Source organism: Lissotriton vulgaris, chromosome 12 (genome assembly GCF_964263255.1).
Source record: "Lissotriton vulgaris chromosome 12, aLisVul1.2, whole genome shotgun sequence".
NCBI lineage: Eukaryota > Metazoa > Chordata > Amphibia > Caudata > Salamandridae > Lissotriton > Lissotriton vulgaris.
In genome coordinates this window covers 781929298-781953378 of record NC_141700.1, presented here as the reverse complement: position 1 = coordinate 781953378, position 24081 = coordinate 781929298, and the positions used below count along the sequence as shown (strand labels likewise).

Below are 24081 nucleotides of genomic sequence, written 5' to 3'. Positions count from 1 at the left end.
GTGTGATAACTCACCATCCAACAACAGCGCCAGGTTCCAAACTATGCACATACTCACCATCTAACTAGAGTGCCACCTTACCCTTTTACAAGAAGAAAACACAATATTATGGCATGTTTGCAGATGGCTGCAAAGGATGGTGCCTCTTAGTTGGCACTACGTCGTGTGAGAAACAACAGCCCCACAGGTTCCATACAGTATGCAAAGCCTGAAACTATTGGCAATTGTCTCTGCATGTTTCCCAATCCAAGATGGCAGCGTTGTCACTAAGCGTGAACGTCTTCTTTCCTTCCCAATGTGGCACCGACCACTGAGGCACTAACTTTATGGTCAAGACCAGCAGCGCTACTAAAAGACGCTGCTTTACAAATATTCCACTGGTAAGGTTTCTCAGCATTCTGTCCCATTTAGCATCCAGTTTCCCCTTGTGTGTACCTTGGTTTTGTTCACTGTTCCTTCCGGTACTTACCTTCTCTGATGCTTCAGGATAGAGTGTGGCTCCTGCATTCTCCACTCTTCAGATTCATCCTAGTACTCCATTGTTCTCACTGTCTTCTCATTGGCCGCTATTGTGGAGCTTGTCAACGTCACCCTGTGAGTGACACACTCCAAACAGCCTACGGTGGGTAGTACAGATAGTTGCTTTTTATGCTGTATATTGATAATATCAACATTTCTTATAACTAACAATAGTTGGTGGGACTCTGTATACCCAAATTCTGGATTTGCATACGGGGTATTCGAGTGCCTTAAGATCAGTGTTTATTTCTTACCTACCCCTACTCCCTGATTCCACTGGATCAGTTACTTTGCGATTGCCTAGTATTCTAGCACTACACGCGGCTCTTTCTGCGAGAGCCTTGGCTGCCGGCACCGGCCCTTCTAATGTTTGTGACATATCATCCAACAGTACTCAGAGGGAAAATGTCCAACCCAATAAACTCTTGGAGGCTTGGGTAACACAAACTCAATGTCAGGTAACAGCGCCTACACTACTCCGGCGACTTTTGACTAAGAGAGTACAGCTATGCGTCGTGCCTGAGTGCACGCTGAGTTGGTTGAGCTACGTGTACACACACTCGGCTGGTTTAATGTTGCTCCGGAGTCCGAAAGTTGCCTGTTTGCAACACTATTCGTCTGAACTTGGAGAGAGTGTTATCCATTAAGAAGGACTGATAATATCCGTGTGGTGAACGCTTGTAATACGAAGGTCGACACTACGAATGGTTCGGAGAGGATCTACGGTTCTCTAAGCATATTAAGAGACTTATGGGTGTCTATTTCGGCAAACTTAAGACACTGAGTAGGTTTTTCCCTATGCTACCGCAGCCGCGAAGGAAATGATGGCGCGGTCACTTATCCTGTCCCGGCTGTACTATGCCAACGCGTTATTCATCGGCATCCCTGGATACTTGATCAATAAACTCCAACTTATTCAGAATGCGGTGGCCAGACTCTTATTTAACATGTCTAAGAGATCCAGTGTAAGGTTACACTTGCGTGACCTCCACTGGCTTACCGCGGCCCAGCGGGTGCAGTTTAAGGCTCTTACTTTAGCCCATAAAGCCCTGCATGATTCTGGACCTTCCTACATCAAGAAGCGCGTGGCCTTCTACAATCCCCGCCGTTCTTTACGCTCTGCTTCCCACCGTTTGATGATTACTCCCGATTCCGCCGTTCTAGGATGGGGGCCAGTCGCTTTCGGTAAAGGTAGCCATTTTATGAAACAGCTTCCTGACTTGCTGCGCCATACTCAGGATTTCCGTATTTTTAGGAAACTACTTAAAACTCATCTTTTTAACCAGCCCATTTAATTATTCTCTGCTCTCAGACCTCAGTTCAATTCCGCGCCAGGACACTCATGAGTATTTGTGCGTGTTACAAGTCATATATAACATAACATAACTACGTAAGACCTGGTAAGCAAACGGATTCACACCATAGGGGGTCATTTTATCCTAAAGGTCTCTAGCATGATGATCACGACTATATAATTCCCTTAGCAAACCTTTTTCTTTAACACTGGCCTCTCTCCAGTAGGGCTTCAGCTTTTAATGAATTGATATGTTCTAGATAGCATAATAATTTGGATAAAGCATTTTCGGATTCGATAAAGTTTAATAACCAGGAAAATTATGTTTTGATTCCTGGCATGAATTTAATGAAATCTGCAGCTTGAGATGGGTATTAATTATAACATGTGGTCATCCATTCTGAAATTCGATTAAGCTGCTTAAACAACCGGCCCTAGATTTATTCTCCCTAAATCTTAGAATGTGTATAATAATCATCAAGGAGTCTGTGGCTGTTGGGCAGCATTGCCCATAACTCTCTTGATAGTTTTCTTTCACCTAGAATGTAAAAGCAGGACTTAGTTTGAGTCACTGTCATCTTGGTTAAGAACAGTATTACTTTTTAAACCCTACTCTTCCATTGTAGATTCTTAAGAGTATTATCAATTCTCCATCCCTGCATTGAATCGCTCTTTGCTTTTGAACATATGGTTATGTTCTCAATTTCCAGTAAGTTCTTGGAACTTGCTTTTTGTGTTAAGTTGGTAAAGGTTTCACTTATTCTACATCGATAAATCACCATCTCCGGTAATATCGGGGTTTTGGTCCTTTTTTTATTTCTTTCTAGCCACATACAAAAAATAATTCACTTTCATCACAGGTGTTTCACTTTTTAACCTATGAAATCTTTATTTGATGTACCACTTTCTGGATTATTCCATCCACTTAGGGGTCTTCAATCCACATAAGAGCATTTCGTCCTGAAGAAGGTCTTATAGATTTTATCACAAGCAAGACCAAAACGTCGACAATCCAGCTCATTTTCGTTGTAAACATCATATCAGGAATTGTTCATTGTATACTCAATGATGATTTCCCTGTTTTCTAATATGTGAAATGGCTTATGGCAAAAGTTCTCGTGAGAAAATAGTTGGAATCAAGAATGTCCATCTCAGTCGCTTTTGTTCATATGTGAGTTGTATTTTTGTACCCTTTTGTATAACACTGTTTTTTTTTACATAAATTTCTACCCTAAAAGTATACACCCATTCTGTATTGTTTAATTCTGTTGTGCTTCTTTCTGTTTTGCGATAGATTCGCTTTGAAGTATAATAATTAACTTTGTAATTCATTTACAATAAGCCACTGAATAGGGTTTAAGATAATTTATTTCTAAGAGTACCTAAGACTTCCACACCAAAAAGAATCCCTTGTAGGCACTGTTACCAGACAATATTATCCAATAGAGCATTTATCAATTACTAGAGAAATCAGAGATTTTACGTTCACAACAACTTCTTATACAGGCTCTAACAACATGTGCTGTAATACAAGGACCCCATCACTGGAAAGGCATGAGGGGCAGGATGGGGTGCATTGGTAGAGCTTGGGGTGGGTTCCTACTGCAGTGGGGTCAACTATAAAGCAGGGTGTTCTGGACGAATGATGGAGGTTGAGTTAGTGGAACAGTGTGGGCTGGGGGACTATCTGGGGGTCACATCTCCCTTTGGGGTGCATCGGGAAGCCTGTATGTGATAATACCAGGAAGAAAGAGATGCTGCTAGTCAGGGTGAAGGGGGGGGGGGGGGGGGGATTAGCAGGGTTGTATGTGGGTATTCGCACGCGAGCAGCAAGGTGCGTAGTAACTTACAGTTGAGGTGAAGAGGTAAGACAAGGGTGTGAGTGGGTCTCTCAGGACAAGAATAGCAAGGGGTGCTGCTGCAGTTAGTGGGGGGCACTGGCAGAGATGTAGTGGGGGAATTACAGGGTGTTCATCAAGTTAGCACTGTTGAGCTCTGGCAGAGGGGGTGCCCCGCCTGGAACTGTGGGTGGGGGTGTAGTTCAGGGTAAAGCGACGTAAGAGCGGCCTTGCTTGTACCTTCTTTACTTTTCTGTCCGGAGCAGAGTTCCACCACAAAGCACTTGTAGAAGGGGTTGTCACCGAAGCCGTCCTTCTTCAGCACTGCAAAGACAGAGACACAATCAACAGTGAGACGGGCGGTCCATCGTTGACGCAAGGGCTGTATCAAGAAAGAAGGACAAGGTCGTCGTAAGTGAGTGGGCGCGAGTCGCGAGATCCTTGAAATGTGGACATGATGTCCTGAGTGCATGAAGATACATCATTTCGGGCAGGTGTCTCCGATGAGATGACTGGAGCCACCATCGCCGTGCAATTTCAGTTTATCCTCTCAGTGCATTGATGGTTCCTTCTAGATTCATCTTATCTCCTGGGGGTGTCTTGGAAATAAAGCATTGCTCTCACCTTCAAGGACCAATCTTGGATATATACCACAGCACTAAGGAGTCACCGCCCTGCCTAATACATCACCAGTCAAGTGCCTGGAAGCCCACTTAGTGCACCCAAGCAATATAAGTCATGTTCAGAGACAATGTGAACAATCAGACTCTGGGCTATGTGACTCGCGAGCTACAGAGGAAACGAGGGGAGGGTGAGTTTAATTGATTAATGAACGAATGTATTAATTTGTTAACAGATGACATTACAGGAAGCTCTGTTGGCAGCCACATGACTGGTATTCAAGGGCACAAAACATTTTCCATATCTATCTTCGCAAGTTTATCGCGCCAATGTCCAGATAATGATGGGAAAGTCAAAACCCAACTATTACTAGCATAAATCAATCAATTCATAATTCATACATTTCCACTGGCCACAGGTCCGGGTAACTGAGTACCTCTGTGCTCCAACAAGACTGGTGTGTCTTGGTTTGACACTCTCTGGGGCCATGGGAGGGCTGCTGTAAGAGCTTGGAAACAACCATTGGCTTTACAATGAAGCAATCCATGGCAGAGCCCCCCCCCCACCCCACCCCTGGCACAGGGCCTTTCCACGTCTCAAACGTGTTTCAATCTTACCTTCCTCTGTGATTTGGACCTTATCGGCTAGTTTCTCATATTCAGCCAGTTCCTAAAAATAAATAGAGACACAAAACATCAGCCTTTATCCTGAAATGCCAACATGAGATGGCAGCTCTTCAAAGCTAAGATTGCAAATTCACAAGGCTTGACACACACAGGCTCAAACACATCTACTGGCTAAACATCTGAAGTACTAAACATATCTCCCTCCCAAAACATGGATTTAAAGGTAAAGTCAATGTGAAGCACCTGCTTCCAAATAAGCTGAGTTTGAGTTAAAAGAGAAAGTTAGACAGCGCTATAGGTGGAAAGTGAGTATAGCAGGATTCACACATTTAAATACAGGTTTACACTTTTGTAGGGACATATTTCTATAGGACCAGTTAAGACCCTGTTATTAAGGGGCAGTGGCATAACATAAAATAAAGCCCCCCCCCCCCCACCGCAGAATGTGAAGAAGGGCCCTTAAGTCTCCCATCTGTCACACATGTTCGTTGGTCTTTGGCTGATAGACTTTGTTACTAGCATCTCATGTCTGAGTGCCATTGTGAGACGTAAAGCGGCACGCATAGGTGAACTAAAGGGAGGATTGCTGTGATGAACCCACTATAGGGAACGTGTTATGGGTGTTTCAGCAAGTGGAACTTAAAATATGGAATCTGACTTTGTTTATAAGGACTTTGCAGCTGATGGAAGTCACAAAGGTGCTTTCCCTGCAACTTTCTTAAAGAAGGCCCTGTCCATACACTATTACATAGTAAATTCTTGACGCCTTGCCTATTGCTACAAACACAATATATACATCTCAAGCACAGCTCATGGCACTATGAGGCTCTCCCTAAAACCTTACACCTAAAACAAAACTTGCAAACATTTACAATTACTAGTGTAACATTTAAACGGCAGTTGGGTGTCACTCAAAATGTCATATGCAAGGTGTATAGATCCCACACATAAGCACACAGCAAATACAGAATAGTAACACATGGCAAGGGATTAGCCAGAAAATGTAAATACCTCCCAATTTGAATTACAGCTCTTATGGCACAAAGAAAGCAAAGTAAGTCATCACAACCCTCCCCAGAAGAGCTCTCTTCTCCAAGGACCTAGCCATTCATCCTTCCATCAAACCCCTGATAATCACCATTTCAAAATTACATTCTGTCATCTATTAATTCTTTCATCCATCATTCAGTCTTTACCCATTCATTCTGTCCTTCCACCTGTGTGCCCGTCCAAATCCAAACAGCAGCAGCGGTCCCACGGCAGTTCGGCCACCCTACTTGTTATAGGGTGGTTGGACCACCGGTGTGGCGGTAGACGCAACGTCACCATGAGCTTGACGGTCCATCGGACTACCAAACTCATAATAAGGCCCTTAGCCCCAGCTGAGAGCCAAAGGGCAATGCAGCTCCACACATCCTGATTCTGTCCCACCCTAGAGGAAACAAGAAATGCAGCTCTGCACGTCCAGACTTAGTCCCAGCCCAGAGCAAACAGGCATCGCAGCTCCACTCTTCCAAACTTAGTCCCAGCCAAGAGGAAACAGGCAACGCAACTCCACTCGTCCAGACTTAGTCCCAGCTGAGAGGAAACAGGTAACGCAACTCTAAACATCAGACTTAGTCCAGCCCAGAGCAAACAGGCAACACAACTCCACTCGTCCAGACTTAGTCCCAGCTGAGAGGAAACAGGCAACGCAACTCTAAACATCAGACTTAGTCCAGCCCAGAGCAAACAGGCAACACAACTCCACTCGTCCAGACTTAGTCCCAGCTGAGAGGAAACAGGTAACGCAACTCTAAACATCAGACTTAGTCCAGCCCAGAGCAAACAGGCAACACAACTCCACTCGTCCAGACTTAGTCCCAGCTGAGAGGAAACAGGCAACGCAACTCTAAACATCAGACTTAGTAACAGCATAGAGCAAACAGGCAACACAACTCCACTCGTCCAGACTTAGTCCCAGCCGAGAGGAAATAGGCAAAGCAGCTCCACACATCCAGACTTAGTCCCAGCATAGAGCAAACAGGCAACACAGCTGGACTCATCCAGACTTAGTCTCAGCCTAGAGCAAACAGGAAATGCAGCTCTGCAAGTCCAGACTCAGTCCCAGCCGAGAGGAAACAGACATTGCAGCTCCACACATCCAGACTTAGTCTCAGCCTAGAGAAAACTAGCAACGCAGCTCCAAAAATCAGACTTAGTCCCAGCATAGAGCAAACAGGCAACAAAGCTCCACTCGTCCAGACTTAGTCCCACCCTAGAGCAAACAGGCAATGCAACTCTGCACGTCCAGACTAAGTCCCAGCCTAGAGCAAACAGGCAACCCAGCTCCAAACATCAGACTTAGTCTCAGCATAGAGGAAACAGGCAACACAGCTCCACTCTTCCAAACTTAGTCCTAGCCGAGAGGGAACAGGCAATGCAGCTCTGCACGTCCAGACTTAGTCCCAGCATAGAGCAAATAGGCAACGCAGCTCCACTCATCCAGACCTAAGGCCCGATGTAGGACACCACATAGCGATCGATAACGGCCGATTTCGGTCTTTAACGACCGGTATTTGGATTTTGATATGTAGGGGACTTAAATTTTACCTCTTCTTTAAATTTACCGATTCGGTAAAATACAGAATCGGTAAATTTACTGAATCGGTAAATCTAGATGTAGGTGGCACTGAAAACAGTGCTAAAAGAGAAAAAGTCCCTGAGCCTAAGGATATTCCTTATGTCGTAATATAGTCAGCCTGAGATGTTTGAGGGAGGCTATATCCGACCTAAAGACTAACCTTACAATCTAGTTAGAACTATAATTTTTCACTCAATAGTGGTTAAACGTCAGTTTGGGAACTCTGTGTGAAATATAACAGGATCATGCAACATCTGAAAACACTCTAATATACACCAGCAATTAAAATCATTAGTTTATTTCTAAAAGTCAATGGCATATTAAAACTTCACAATACATGATAATACAACAAAATAACAAATAAAAAACCAAGAGTCGACACGGCGTTTCGGTGTCTTTTGTAGATAGGTACACCTTCTTCAGGACGTTTTAAAAAAAATGTATCCAAAAAGAAAATGCCACAATTAAAATTCACTTCTAACAGAGGCCTAATATGTACTGACGTTTAGCAAATGAAAATAAACTATATTCTCCTTTATAAGAACACATTTAGCAATGATTATCGCATACAAATATTGAGGATTACCCCAATAACGGATTATATCCAATAGTAGTCCCTGATTTCTTATGAGAGACCCTTTTTCCACCAGGGGGAGCATCACTTTTTGTTTGCCCCATTCACAGAATATTTTCAATAGTAGTCCCTGATTTCTTGTGAGAGTCCCACTTTTCACAAGATGAGCATCATTTATTTCATTCATTTCACCCATGATTTATTTGCCCATTCACATATATAGTAGGTAGCTGTCACATTTGTGCAAAAGAATATATCGCAACATACCTCGAAGTGTAAATAATTCGAGGTCATAAATGATATCTTGATTATACAGCTTCTTATTCTTTTGGCAGTATATCTTGCATTTTTTGGCAATGGATTTTTTAAAATTTTCCACCTAAAGAATAAAATTCATGCCACAGTTTACTCAAAACTCAAATTCTACCTATATTACATATGTCTATTTTAGGTCACTATGTAACCAGGATTCCTACCTGAATCCAAAATAATGCGTAAATTCGATGTTTTCGCTGTACCAGGGGTGACCACCGTATGGATAATAAGATCAGATAGAGAATTGCTAGGAATAGACAGAAATACAGGATATATTGTTTAGCCTATTGCATATTTGTATAATAAACATGAGTCTTTTGTTAAAGTCAAAATCTCTGTACCTTTTTAACCAAAGGCTAGATATAATCCCATCTTGGAGTTATTTGTAGGATGAGGCTTATGGCTGGTATGCCGTTGGTGGAGGGAAGGGTCTTGATACTTCCTTCCTTCTGCTGTTTTTTAATTATGTCCGTGTTCGTCTAATTTAGAGAATTACCCCTTATTAGTATTGGTGTCTAGCAACCTTATATTTTGAAAGCTTTATTCATATATATTTTTTTCTTCTTATAACTTCCAACCCTTAGATGTAGGTCCTCTATTTAGAGAATTACCCCTTATTAGTATCGGTGTCTAACAACCTTATATTTCGAAAGCTTTATTCATATATATTTTTTTCTTCTTATAACTTCCAACCCTTAGGTGTAGGTCCTCTATACCGCTGTTTTGTAGATCAATATATCTATAATTTTACAACAGCATCACAAATATTAAGTCAAATTGTTTCTACTTCATATATTTTTAGTTTAATATTATCCTTCTCAAAACAGTGCTACATGCCCTTAAGAATTCGTTATTTACCACGAAATAATATTTTGTGGTAAATAACGAATTCCAGTGTACATGCACATCTGTGCATGTACACCTGTGCCATGTGGCACATAAACATGCCCTAAATGTAAATGTAAAGGACACTTTTATAGCGCACCTATCACTCCAAGGAGTATCTTGGCGCTCAATCAACCAGATGACAAGGTTGAGGGAAAGAGATCAACTCGATGGAGAATGCTTAAGGGCATGTATGTGTGTCACATGCCTATGGGCATGTATGTGTGTCACATGGTACACAAGCCAGAATCAGGGGTGCAACAGGATGTCAAAGTGACACCCTGTCCCCCTTGATAATTCGGTAATTTTACCGAATCGGTATTTACCAATTTGGTAATTGACATTGATTCCTATGGGGTTTAAGGCCCATAGGAATCAATGGCAACTACCGAATCTACCGAATAATACCGATTCAGTAAAAATTACTGAATTATTTCCTACATCTCATTTACCGAATCTAGAATACCGAATCAGTAAAATTCGGTATTCTAGAGTCGGTAAATGAGATTTACCTACATCAGGCCCTTATTCCCAGCAAAGAGCAAACAGGCAACGCAGCTCCACTCTTCCAGACTTTGTCCCAGCCCAGAGCAAATAGGCAACACAGCTCCACTCTTCCAGACTTTGTCCCAGCCCAGAGCAAACAGGCAACGCAGCTCCACTCTTCCAGACTTTGTCCCAGCCCAGAGCAAACAGGCAACGCAGCTCCACTCTTCCAGACTTAGTTCCAGCCGAGAGGAAACAGGAAATGCAGCTCTGCACGTCCAGACTTAGTCCCAGCATAGAGCAAACAGGCAACGCAGCTCCAAACATTAGACTCAGTCCCAGCATACAGCAAACAGGCAACACAGCTGCATTCATCCAGACTTGGTTCTGATCCAGCGCTCCTAATGAAAAACTGTCTCACAATCGCTACTCATCTCCACAATACTCACCATTAATCATGAATCACTAACTAGGCCCATAAACTAAAGGGTCAATTTTTGAGCGACTGAATCATGTGACCTAATTAAAACTCTCTATACATAAACTATTTACAAAGTTATATACAACTGTAGTTTATTATATCTTACCATGGTTTTTAATCATTAAACATTAATAATTAAGTCACATAGGCGAATATATCTAATAATGATAACTAGACCATGAATAAATAAGACCAGCTTGTTGTTTCAAAATCTACTTTATTAACTCTATTATATTCAAAGAAAGAGCATTTTTATTCTGAAATCATTATTTTATTAGCAAATTAAAAGCATCATTCAAGGAAGGCTTATTAGTCTGACATCTCAAAGTAAATCATTTAGCATGAATTAATGCATAATATAAGTTTCCATTCCCTAAATTCTATTTTCCTGTCTAAACACTCTTCACCTAAAGTATAATTAATAAAGACAGCTATCTTTACGTGCACCAGAAGTCCAACAGCACATCATTCAGTAATCGGGAAGCAAGAGCCCCCTCCTCGCCATCACAGATTAGGCTGGAGTTTGGAATTCAGCAACAGCTCTTGGCACGACAGGGGGCCTACATTTGTTCGTGGGACAAAGTGAGGAAATCTGCTGAAGGAACCTTGAACAAATATCTGTGGAGGGAGTTAGAGCAGTCTCCGACTTCACCGGCTGCAAAATACTTAGCAAAAGGTCTTGTAAATACCGGGCTGGAGCAGCTCTGGACTTCCTCCACAAATCACAAAACGTTTTAAAAACTTACCAAGAAGTTGATTAAACAACAGTCGTGGGTCCAAGATAAAGCAGACTTCTCAAAGATCTCACGCTTGGATGATCCTGAACTCATATTCGGCACAAGCTCCCCAGATCTATCTTGGGTTGGGCTACCCCAAAACGACCAAAATGTGCTTCTTGCGGCATAGGCTAGGACTTTTACCCTGTAATTGGCATCTTCCGCATTGGCAAAAAGAGAAAGCAGAAGTGTGGCTCACTGGTTAGAGCGTCAGACTCTGAAGTAGAAATCAGGCCCGGGACCAGGGTTCAAGTCCCGACGCGGCAGGGTCTTGGGCTCAATGTCTGCGGACTCGATAATTCTCGCCTCGGCGCCTACTCTAATCATGGGTTCCACGCTGCAACTCTGGGCAATAGCTTGCTTAATCTCCACAACGGCCCCTACAACACTGGGATGCCTGGCTTCACCTTGGGGGTGCCCAGGAGGGGCATCTCACACGGAGAGCCAGGAAGGGTTCCACAGCGTTATACAGCGCCGGGATGCCCCGTTGGGGCAGCTGTGCGCTTTACAAAATACACTACTACACACTATGCCGGCTAAGTGGTGCAACGCAAGAAGATATGCTCCATCTGTTATGCTCCTGCGAGAAAATGCTAGAAGAGCGGAAACTCCTCTTGAAACGTCATTTCATCAGACACAGGACTCGCACACGGAGGGCAGCTCTTACCTGTTTTTCATCTCAGGACCCTCAGCTGAGCTGTAGCCTTGTAAAATTTCTAAAGGCAGTGGAAAAAAAAATGCCCGGACTTGATTCCTGAACTGGTTTAAAACCAAACAAAAAAGTTAAAAATAATAAACTGATTTTTTAACTGTTTTTAACACAGTATTTAGATTACTGTTAAAAACTATTGTGCGATACGTGAAAGGCTAAATATGTTTACAACCAGGATGAATAGCATAGTATCGTTCAAGTCAGGTTGGTTTTATAACACGTCTGTTTTATACTGCGTTTTATCTTTGTGTTTTTTATATTTTGTAACTACACTGCATTGGTTTTAATTAACTGTGCAAATAAACTTAAACTAAAACCCTCCTGCCTGTAGGGCCAGATTTGATACCTTTTTAACTAGCTAATCTTCTCAAAATGTTCATATTTTCTGTCATTCAGAGTTCTCATTGGCTGACTTATGTCAGACTATCCATGTCATCACCGCTTTCAAATCAAGCACAGGCTTTTCTTTAGCCCTATTGTTTGTGTCACTTCACTTCCTTGGGAATGTTTCAAAATTAGTTCTTTCGAGTTACAATTCTCAGTTTCCTTGCTTTGGAAATCCTGACGCTTCCTGTCCTTGGATAAAACTCCATGAGCATATTATGCACATCTTTATTCAACAGTAATTTCTGCAACGTGGTAAAACTTTCCACATCTCGTGTTGTGCAGGGCTCTTCTCTGGACAGGTTTCAAAAACGCCATCTTTTAGAGGCCCCAAAAGCCTCTCACCAAAAAATAGTATTCAAACAAACACAAGACAATAATTAATTAAAGAATTGAGACCCATTCTGTTACTCTCCCCTTTGCTAAATGTTAACTCATTAATTATGTTACCTAGCAAAGCACACAAAAGCAGCGTGTATAATAACCTTCTTCTTTCAGGCCAACAGGATTCTCCACAAGCTTTTGCCACAGAAAAGACACGACAAAACATTAAGCATACACAAATGTAGCACATGCCATTAATAAAACAGACGCATTTAATACTGACAATAACAATAGACAAGGTTAGTTTATTATTTCCACACACTTGCAGGTGCAACATAAAAGCACATTAGTCCCTTGTGTAATGTATGCAATTTTAATCTAGGTTGATAAATTATTTCAACACATGCTATTAGTACTGTTACATACATTATGGAAGTTTAACTTTGCGAGTTTGAACAAAATTTTATTCAACATCTCGCTCCATCAACTCCCTGATCTGGTGATTTCTAAATCACCAAACATCACCCAAATATTTTCAGCAAAAATTGTATCTATATTGTCCATGTTTTGAACATTCTCTGTATTAGTTTTTTTAAATTTTCCTAAAGTTTAGATTCCATTCAGCAATTTGTCTACTACTCTCATATTGAGCTCTACGAAACACTTCCAGTACTATTTCCTTCTCCTGTTCTTTTCTGAGCTTATAAATTCTTCTCTTTTCCCTCACAAATTTCTTTCTCTTAAGTAACATGCAACTAATTTTTAAAAAAAGTATCACTATGACTATAACTATTACTGGATAAAGTATTTTCCCAATGATTGAACTACCAATCTCTTGGAACCAGTGTTTGATTGTTGCGAATCTTTTAGCCAAGCGCTCTGTAAAACTCTCATCTTCAACAGGTTCAATTTCAGCATGTAATTCTGTTAAATTCTTTATATACATTTCTATATCCCTACTCTTATCAGGTATAAAGGTACAGCAGTGTTGGACATGCAATATCCCACAATCTCCTCCCTCCTTTTGCTAGCAGAATGTCTAAAGCAAGACGGTTCTGCATTACCATGGATCTCATAGCAACAAGTTCAGTGTCAACTAATTGAAATCCACTTGCAGTGTCTGTTGACAATCTGTCAACAATTGTAGATACTTTTCTGATTTTATTTGCATTCAGGGTAATTCCCACCATAGGTATTATCGCACCAAATATATCTCCTATAATTTCTGAAAAACTTTCTCTTCTAAATCTACTCAGGTGAGTACCAATTTCAAATGAACCCTTTGAATTTCTATCTACATGGAATATCTTTGGAAAAACTAAACCAACAAAACAAGTCCCATACCAGTGGTCTGGGAGACTGTAATAAGCTTTATTCCCAAAAATAAAATAAATTCCAGGAAAAATTGGTTTTTTTCCCCCTTTAAATCCCCACCCCCCTATACTACGATAGGTATCTTCACATTGACTTGCTCCGACAAAATAATTATCATAAAGTGTATTATCTCTCCTAATGCAAAGCTTTCCTCTATCAGGTTTATCTATGTTAATAGCAACATTTTCATTCCTTCCATTAAGTTTCTCGTCCTCCTTTTGCCAAAACTAATACTTGGTATGTTTCAACATCATGTTTCTCTTATAAATTTCTCTTCTTTCTTCCACCATATTTAACAATGTCTTTTCTTCTGTTCTCAACTTACGTTAGATTATTTTTAAAAGCATACTCATAGTTGAGTTCACCAGTCACTAAGAAAAATTCCCTCATCTGTTTCGCAGATCTCACTTTGTTTAAGCTATTTACAACTTTTAGATTTGCAAAAATCTCATCAAAGTCAGAATAATAGTATTCCAACCGACCAATTTCATAAAACAAACTAGTTATTACACCACAAGTAATGCCATAAGTAAGAGGAAGCATATTATACGTCACCCCTTCCGAAACTGAAGCAGGTAACTTGACACAAATATAACAATCCTTGACATTCATCACTTTAACATATTCAGAAAGAAGTCTAGAAAAGGTATTGCCGGAAAAATCACCAACAGATCTATCTTGGTGGATCTCTGGTTTGTGCTCAATGGCTTTATTCGTTTTACCTACTGCATCATGAATAACTTGTTATGCCTCAACTTTACTAGTCATATTAGCTTTGTATATTTGTCAATTCCAAAAGGGAAAATGACAGCTAAAATTAACCAAACTAAAATTAATAAAATCACACAAATAGAAGACATTTTGCAACATCTTCTTAAAATAGAGCATCTCGAACTATTGTTAGAATTAGGCATCTTTTACTTGAGACAAGAGCCTTTCAGAAAAAACAAAACAAAAATTTTAAAATCACTAATATACACCCCCCTTTTAAATATATATATATATTTTTTTAGAATCCACTAACAGCTTTTCTTCGACCTTACGTCTTACAATGTGTTTTTCCAGCTAACACAATTTCTTCGACCTTGTGTCACCTAAGACATTTTCTTCGACCTTGTGTCACTTACAGTTTTAACCTAAAATGAAAACAAATTCAGTCATTATCACTCATGTCATCTATCTCTTCTTGACTACTGCTACTCACTTCCACCACTGGTGGGATTATTATGTAGGTCCACTCAGGTGACTTATACTTCTGATTTGGTTTTAACGTTCTTTTTGCTCTACTGCTAATCACTTCTATTTTCTTTCCTTCTTGATTTTTCTTATCTGATTCACTTTTCTGACTTGATATTTCATTAATTTGTTCTTTTGATTTGTTTACTAATTTGAATTTCAGACCCTCATTCTCATTCGGCCAATTATCTCCTTTTCTGAATAGTTTCTTCTTTGGCTCAGATTGATTGCATTCAGTTCTCCAAGCTCTTTTTCTGAATCCTCTCACTTTAGATTCTTCATCACTTTCATCAGTTGCATCTTCTGTTTCTGGGATTTGAAATCTAGATTCAGGTACTTCTTTACTCGGCAGCTTCACTCCGTTAGGAACATCATTCTTATAGCTGGTACTTGGTAATTCGTCTTCTTCTTCTTCTTGAATTACTTCCAATCCACCAGTTTCAGAATTTTCGTTCCTTCTTCCAGAGCTTCCAATCTGCTTTTCAACACTCTCCTGATCTTGAATCACTTCTTGATCAGACTCTTTTTCCGCTTCTTTTTCTAACAGATCTTCATCATTTTCAGAGTCTAGTATCACAATTTCTAGATCTTTTTCATTTGATGCCTGATTCACATCTGCATCTTCCAGATCTCGACTTTCTTGTCAATCTTCAGTATCTGGATTTTCAGGTTCTTCTTCAGAATCCGAATTAGTTGTTGTATCACCCTCTTCGTCAGAATTCTCAGGTGGTGGCACTCGAATAGTATGACTAGCATGTATCCATCTTTTCAGACCTCTACACTTAACTGCATTTGTTGTGACAAGAATCACTTGTCTTGCTTCCTGCCACCTGGGTACCAGACAATTTCTCCTTCGATGAACCTTTGTCCTCACCCAGTCTCCTGGCAAAAGATCATGAGCCTTGTTCTTTTTCTCTTGTGAGTACCTCAGTTCCCACCTGATGGAACACAGAAGTCACTACGTCAGAAAGGTTTTTACAATACTCCATAACTGTACTATCATTAATGCTAAGTACTTTTTCAACTGGAACAAATGCTTGTCTCATTACTCTGCCCATGAGTATATCATGAGGACTTAAACCAGTTTTTCTATCAGGTGTACTTCTCAGCGACATTAAGACAAGAGGAAGTCAAGCAGGCATTCGAAATGGCCGCATAGTCGCTCGGCTCCGCGAGCCCATTTGCCCCACACGTCTATCCTGAGCCACGAAGGCATACTTTGATAGAAGAAAGAAAACGAGCACCTACCGTTTGCTCCCGGAGCTCCTGCATGCAGCCAATCCTGGGAACTACCCCCGACTGCTCTGCGGCCCACGAGATGATGAGACCGGAGAGTTGATTCGGCGGGGCCTCCGGCTGCAGCTGCAGCACCAACCGCCGTTGATGGCGGTGGGGAGCCTGCCGGTGGGTGCCGATGATATGAAGGACCGCTGTTAGCGGTGAAGACCCGATCCGCTTGTCGGTAACCCTTTAGGGGCAGTGTGGTGGCACAGGATCGGAGGGGGCGCATGACTCCTGCCCCCTCCCCAAATTTTGTTGCCCGGGCATAGCCAAGGACTGCCCCCGACATAGGCGGGCGACTCCCGTGGCCCGGCGGGACATTAGCCTTTTGGTGGCTCTCCTTTCTGGACCCTGCCCCACAGTTTGTTTGCCCTGGGGACGCATCCCGCGGCTCCCTCACAGTGAGGCCTGGTCCCTGAATATGGTGAAGAGGGACGGGCCGACTGGATCAAGATGGCGGCTGGTGCCCTTCTTTACGACCCACGTCCATGTCAGACGGCTGTTGCACGGATGGGGCCGAGATGCTCGCAACACACGGAGGAGTTCACACCCTGGGACGTGTTGGCTGCCCTAACAGTTTTGCACGAGACCATGGATTGCCATGTCCGAGACCTGGGTGCCAGGTTGGACGCCATTGCTGTTTCGCCATTTATGGCGGCCACGGTCTTATTCCAGGGGTCTGCCGATAAACTTGCTGCTTGGAGGAGGTTTCGGTTCCTCGGGTGCCCCGAGGGCCGCTGGAGGACCGGGCTCCCGTGCCCGCGCGGGCCGACTTGATTGCTCGTGTGGATGTATCCTTGGGACACATGTCCGGCTGGCGGCTGGGGGTGGAGCGCTGCTTTCCTTCTTGGACTGGCCTGGTTGTGTCGCGGCGGTGGCCGGACTGTTTGACTCTCCTCTCCTGCATGGTGTTATTATCTGTCAGCTTTGGGAGGTTCATGGGACCGGCGTTGATGTTGCCTGATCTTTGCTGTCTATATTTGGATGGATTTGGATTACTATGCTCTTTTATGGCTGTGCCCCGTCCGGGCCCATCCATACTGTTTGGACCCTCAGGACTGTGCTTTACATTGATTAACGAGAGGACTTCTGGCGGTACTACTGCCAGACAGGGTCAGGGATGAGGTGGCTTATGGTCTATTTGCTTTATTACTGGCAGACGGTGCAGTGGGTATATTCGATCGATATTTCATCGTTATTGGGCTCGGGATTTGTTATTCTTCATTATGGTATTACTTCCTTTTTGGGATTTTCGAGGTGTAGGGGTGAAGGGCGGGGCCGGGCGGCACGATGAGGGCCCTCCTCCGCTTATTATCTCTTCTTTTCTTCTTTCCCTTATCTTTCTATATTTTGGGTTCTATTAGGGCGACAGGCACGTGGCTGGGGGGGTAGGCCATGGCCTCTTGCGGGTGTGCAGGGTGGGGGGTTGCGGGATGGATGTTAGATCAGTATTTGTTTCTATGGCCCTTTAGTCTTTCTTCTCTTTTAGTGTCGTCGTCGCTCATGCTCCTTGCGGTATGTTTGGTGTTGAGGGGCGGGGGTTGGACTTGTTACATGATGGGGTTGTGCCTGCACTTCTCCTGTTTTGTATAATTTATCCCCTGATGCTCCCCCGTATTGCTACTGTTTCCAGATATCCTGATTTGTACACTATCGCGGGACTGTGTGCGACTGTGCGGCACTTCTCCTTAGTTCTTTATTTGAAAACGAACCTCTTAAATCCAGAGTCAAGCTGTTGTGTTCGCTTACAAACTATGTACTGTTACTTTATTATCCTGGGCCGAACTGTTACTACTATGCATATTGCTTGCAGTACTTTAGTTTTGTCTAGCGGCCGGCCGGGATGGTTGTAGGCCCATACCTGTAATCACATGTACTACAAATAAAGGTTCACCAAAAAAAAAAAAAAAAGACAAGAGGAAGTGCATCAGTCCACTTCATTCCTGTAGCCAAGCACATTTTGGCAAGCCTATTTTTGATAGTACCATTGACTTGCTCAACAACACCTGAGGCTTCTGGTCTGTAAGCACAGTGTAGCTTTTGTTTTATACCAAGTGCTTCACAAATCATTTGTAACAATCTGTTTTCAAAATGTGTGCCGCGATCAGTTTCGACCGTCACTGGAAATCCATACCTAGGTATGATCTCTCTCAAAAGCAATTTTGCCACAGTAACTGAATCATTGTGACGAGTCGTATAAGCTTCCACCCATCTCTAAAACAGACAGATTATCACCAAGACATATCTCAACCTGTTGTGAGGAGGCATATCAATACAATCCATCTGTAACCTGGTAAAAGGACCCCCCTCCCGTCCTATGGTTCCCAGGCTTACAACTGTTTTTCTGTTTGGATTGATCTGTTGACAGATCAAGCATCTTTGGCTAAAAGATTCTGCTATAATCCTGAATTTTGGGTTATACCATGTCTGCCTGAACAACCTAATCATCGAATCCCTGCCTATATGACCTGGGCCATGATACATTCGTGCCATGTCAGCAATCATGCAATTTGGCATTACTGGTCTGTCATCTTTGTAAACCCAAATCCCATCTTCTTCTCGCTGTCTGCAACTTGTTTTTAGCCATGTGTCTTTTTCCTCATCGTCTGCTTCATCTTGTAAATCTTTTACTCCTTGCCATGTCTCAACTACAGATATTAGCATGAGTGAGTTCAAAACATGTTCATTGTCTTTTTCTCGATTAATGGACATATTGTTCTTCGCACAGAATTTGGCAATTTCATCAGTGTATGCATTACCTTTTGTCAGCAATTTTCTCTGGCAGCTGAATGCCATCAATTAATCTTTTAATCAATTTTGCATTTCTGATGGGTGTTCCCGCAGAGGTTAAATAACCTCTTTGAGACCAGAGCTGGCCATAGTCATTGACCACGCCATACCCATACTGACTATCAGTCACTATGGTAATTTTCAACCCTTTTGCTCTTTCACATGCACAAATCAAAGCAATCAATTCTGCTATTTGAGCTGAACGAATTCCTTTGAGACAAGAAGCTTCAACCACATCTGCAACTGTACAGACAGAGTGTGCTGCATTCAAAACACCTTGATCCGTCCTCAAGCATGAGCCATCAACAAAATAAACAAAATCAGATTCAGGCAACAGAACATCTTTAATGTCCTGCCTAGGTTTGGTGCAATATTCTAAGACATCCAGGCATTCATGATCAATGTCATTCTCATTTCTTATTTCTGTCACAACACCATCTGGCAACTATGTAGAAGGATTTAGATTCACACATCTTGCAATTGAAACGTTACCTGATCCCATAATAACTTTTTCATATTTAGTCAATCTGTTGCTTCTTAAATGCTGAGTTTTTCTTCTGGTAAGAAGAATCTCAACTGAATGGGGAACATATACTTTTACAGGAAACCCCATTATTATGCCTTCACTTTGTTCCAAACTCACACTTGTTGCAGCCACTGCTTTTAAGCAACCTAGTAAAGCTTTTGCAACAGGGTCAAGAACTGCTGAGAAGTAAGCAATTGGCTTTCTCAGTTTCCCATGTCTTTGAATCAAAACTGATAATGCACATCCTTCCCTTTCGCTGCAATATAGCTCTAATTCTTTTTCATAATCCGGCATTCCCAATGCTGGTGCTTCACACAAACTCTTTTTTAACTGCTCAAAAGCCTCTAACTCAGTTTCTGTTAAGGTAATCGGGTCTTTTATGTCTGCTTTTGTCAGTCTCTGCAATGGTTTTGCAATTACCGAAAATCCACTAATCCATTGATGACAATAACCTACCATTCCTAGAAACATTCTGACCTGTCTCTGTGTTTTTGGAGGTTGCATTGCTTGGATCATTTTTATTCTTTCAATCGTAACTTGTCTAATTCCTTTTGCAATTCTGTGACCAAGATATTTTACTTCCTGTTTGCAAAACTGTAATTTTGCAGGAGACCATTTATGTCCCTCAGCTGCCAAATGATTCAAAAGAGTAATGGTATCTGTCACACAGTTGTCTCGTGTTTCTGCAGCTACAAAGAGATCAATAATGTATTGCACTAATGTCTATTTACCAGGCAAGTCTAGATTTTCCAAGGATTTCTTCAGCAACTGATTAAAAATAGATGGACTTTCTGTATACCCTTGAGGGATACGACACCATGCTAAAATACGTTCCTGGAATCTGAACGCAAAAATTTGTTGGCTCTCTGGATGAAATGGAACAGTAAAGAATGTGTTGCAAAGATCTATACCTGTATACCATTCTGCATCATGCGAAATCTGATAAAGAATTACCGCTGGGTTTGGTACAACTGGGCAACATGGAACAACTATTTGATTAACTTTTCTCAGGTCCTGAACAATTCTGTAAGTTCCATTTGGCTTTTTGATTCCCATAATCGGTGAATTACATGGACTACTCTCAATTTCTTTTAAAACACTTTGCTTTATAAATTTTTCAATTACAGGAATTACTCCCTCAATTGTCTCAGCTTTCATTTTATACTGAGGAATATTTGGATAATCTGTTCCTTGTTTTACTGTAATTTGTACTGGGTCTACATGTTTCATCAAACCCATTTCATCTCCAGTTAAATCCCAAATTTTAATATTGACTTTTTCTTTTAATTCTTCAGGCAAGTCATTTTTGTCAAAAGCAGGAAATAATGTACTTTCTTCTGCTTCAACCATTAACATTGTTAATTTATAAAGGCCATCCTCTTCTTCTGGAGTTTGAAGCTCAATACCATCCGGTGAGCAATATATTTTGCAGTTCATTTTACAAAGGATGTCCCTCCCTAACAAGTTTACAGGACTGCTATCGCAGACTACAAATCTATATTTGTCCTTAAATTTACCAATTTCAACCTTAACTGGTTCTGTCAAATCTGTTTTAATTTGTTTATTAGCTACGCCAACTATTTGGATAGTGTCACCAGAGAGAGGCAGGTTTTCTATTTCCACTGATCTAACAGTAGAACGGGTAGCACCTGTGTCCACAAGAAAAGTGATCTCTACATCATTCACTTTACAATTTAAAAAATGGACCAGACTGATCTACCTCAAGAGTGGCTCCAAGCGCACACTCTTCCTCCTCTCTCAGGCACCGTCATAAGTCATCATCAGACTCACTTCCATCATTTTCTTTCAGCCAATATTGTTGAGAAACATTTGACACATTCACTCTTGGTGATCTGTTTACCTGTTCACCTCCGCAGAATCCTGTTTCTGAATTGTATCTCTGTACATTAACACAATTTGGAAGTGGCGGTTGTGGAATCTGACTCTGCTGATTCACTAACTGTCGCTGTAGCTGTTGCTGCTGATTTATTTTGTTTAACTGTCGCTGTAGCTGTTGCTGCTGATTTATTTTGTTTAACTGTCGCTGTAGCTGTTGCTGCTGATTTATTTCATTTAACTGTTGCTGTAGCTGTTGCTGCTGATTTACCTCATTCTGCATCTGTGGATTTAATGATGTATTTTTGAAATTTCTGGGCGGATTCTTACACTCACGCTTCCAGTGTCCAATTTCACCGTAATTAAAACATGGAGTTTCTGCTTTAATTCTTCAATATTACCTATTATTTTTGGCTTATTAAAATTACCCTTACATTTCCCTTGATTCTGGTTAACATTTTTGTTTTCTAAAGTTGCAATTTGTTGTTCAGCTACCTTCACTTGTGCCCACATTGCTTTTTCTTTCAGCTTCTTTTGCTTAGCATCTATCTCATCACTGCAATATTTTGCTTTTCTCAGGATATCATCAACTGTGAGTGATTGCCAACCAACTATTCCTGATCTAATCATCTCACCAATCTCAGGTCTCAAGCCATAAACAAATCTGTATGTAAAATGGCTCATATCCTTCTCACTCAGCTTCTCATAACCACTGTATTGTTTAAATACCAGCAGTAATCTTTCATAGAAGGAATGTAATGACTCTTTTGGCTCTTGATTTGTTCTGTCAATTTTAACCCAATCTACTTCTTTTGGGGGAATCTTGTTCTTCCGCCACACTATCACTTTATCATACAGATTTATAACATCAGGTGAAGGAGCACCTGTTACTTTATCTCGAATAGGTTCTTCCTTGGGCCAATCTATGGAAATTTTACATTCTGTCCAAAGATCTGAAGGAACAACAATGTCAAAGAATCCATCAAGATCAATCCACAGAACTTTTGAGACCTTAACAAATCTTTCTACCTGACGATACCATTCTACAGGTTTTTCTCTCAGTCTGGGAAAATCATTTGTAAACAGTAAAATGTCCTGTCTCGTCCAAGGAACATGAACATACCCTCCACCAGCTATTTCTCTCATAGGAAACTCAGTTGCAATTTCCCCTCTTTCTCATTTCTCTTCCTCTATTTTCTTTGTCCATTTCACTCTCCATTTGCTTAATTCACCTAGGGCTCGATGTAGGTAATTCTAATTTACCACTTCTAAAATACCGAATCATACCCATTCGGTATTTAAGAAGTGGTAAATTAGAGGGGGGGAAAACTAGGTAATTCTGAATCGGTATTTACCGATTCTGTAAATACCGAATCGGTATCCCCCATTGATTCCTATGGGCCTTGAAGCCCATAGGAATCAATGTGGAATACTGAATCAGTATTTACCGATTCGGTAATTACCTATTCTTGCAAGGGTGCAGGGAGTGTCACTTTGACACCCTCTAGCACCCCAATTACAGGCTTGTGTGGCATGTCTGTGTATCACATGGCACAGGTGTGAATGCACAGATGTGCATGCACACCTGGATTCGGTATTTTACCACCCAATTGGATTGGCTGGAAAGGCTGTTATACATATAATGGAACAGTACCAGCACTGCACAGAAAGGCTGTTATACATATAAAGAGAAAGTACCAGCACTTCACAGAAAGGTTTTTATACTTATAATGGGACAGTACCAGCACTTCACAGAAAGGCTGTTATACATATAATGGAACAGTACCAGCACTTCACAGAAAGGCCGATATACATATAATGGAACAGTACCAGCACTTCACAGAAAGGCTGTTATACATATAATGGAACAGTACCAGGAAAATGGAACAGTACCAGCCCTGCACAGAAAGGCTGTTATACATATAAAGAGAAAGTACCAGCACTTCACAGAAAGGCTTTTATACATATAATGGGACAGTACCAGCACTTCACAGAAAGGCTGTTATACATATAATGGGACAGTACCAGCCTTTCACAGAAAGGCTGTTATACATATAATGGTACAGTATTAGCCCTTCACAGAAAGGCTGTTATACATATAATGGGACAGTATTAGCCCTTCACAGAAAGGCTCTTATACATATAATGGGACAGTATTAGCCCTTCACAGAAAGGCTTTTACACATATAATGGGACAGTACCAGCACTTCACAGAAAGGCTGTTATACATATAATGGAACAGTACCAGCACTGCACAGAAAGGCTGTTATACATATAATGGGACAGTCCTAGCACTGCACAGAAAGGCTTTTATACATATAATGGGACAGTATTAGCCCTTCATAGAAAGGCTTTTATACATATAATGGGACAGTATTAGCCCTTCACAGAAAGGCTGTTATACATATAATGGGACAGTACCAGCACTTTACAGAAAGGCTGTTATACATATAATGGAACAGTACCAGCACTTCACAGAAAGGCTGTTATACATATAATGGGACAGTACCAGCCTTTCACAGAAAGGCTGTTATACATATAATGGGACAGTCCTAGCACTGCACAGAAAGGCTTTTATAC

General features: G+C 41.4%; 1 protein-coding gene across 1 annotated transcript in view; it reads right to left on the bottom strand.

The window, feature by feature from the left end:
* The window catches only part of LOC147678700 (thialysine N-epsilon-acetyltransferase-like), a 93198-nt gene extending 82106 nt beyond the window's left edge, over positions 1-11092 (bottom strand). Inside the window, exons 1-3 of the mRNA XM_086945715.1 lie at positions 11009-11092; positions 4890-4941; positions 3892-3975 (exon numbers count right to left, since the gene is read on the bottom strand). Coding sequence (XP_086801841.1) covers positions 3892-3975; positions 4890-4941; positions 11009-11092 — 220 coding nt within the window. The remainder of the gene's footprint in view (positions 1-3891; positions 3976-4889; positions 4942-11008) is intronic.
* Between the last annotated feature and the right edge of the window lie 12989 nt (positions 11093-24081).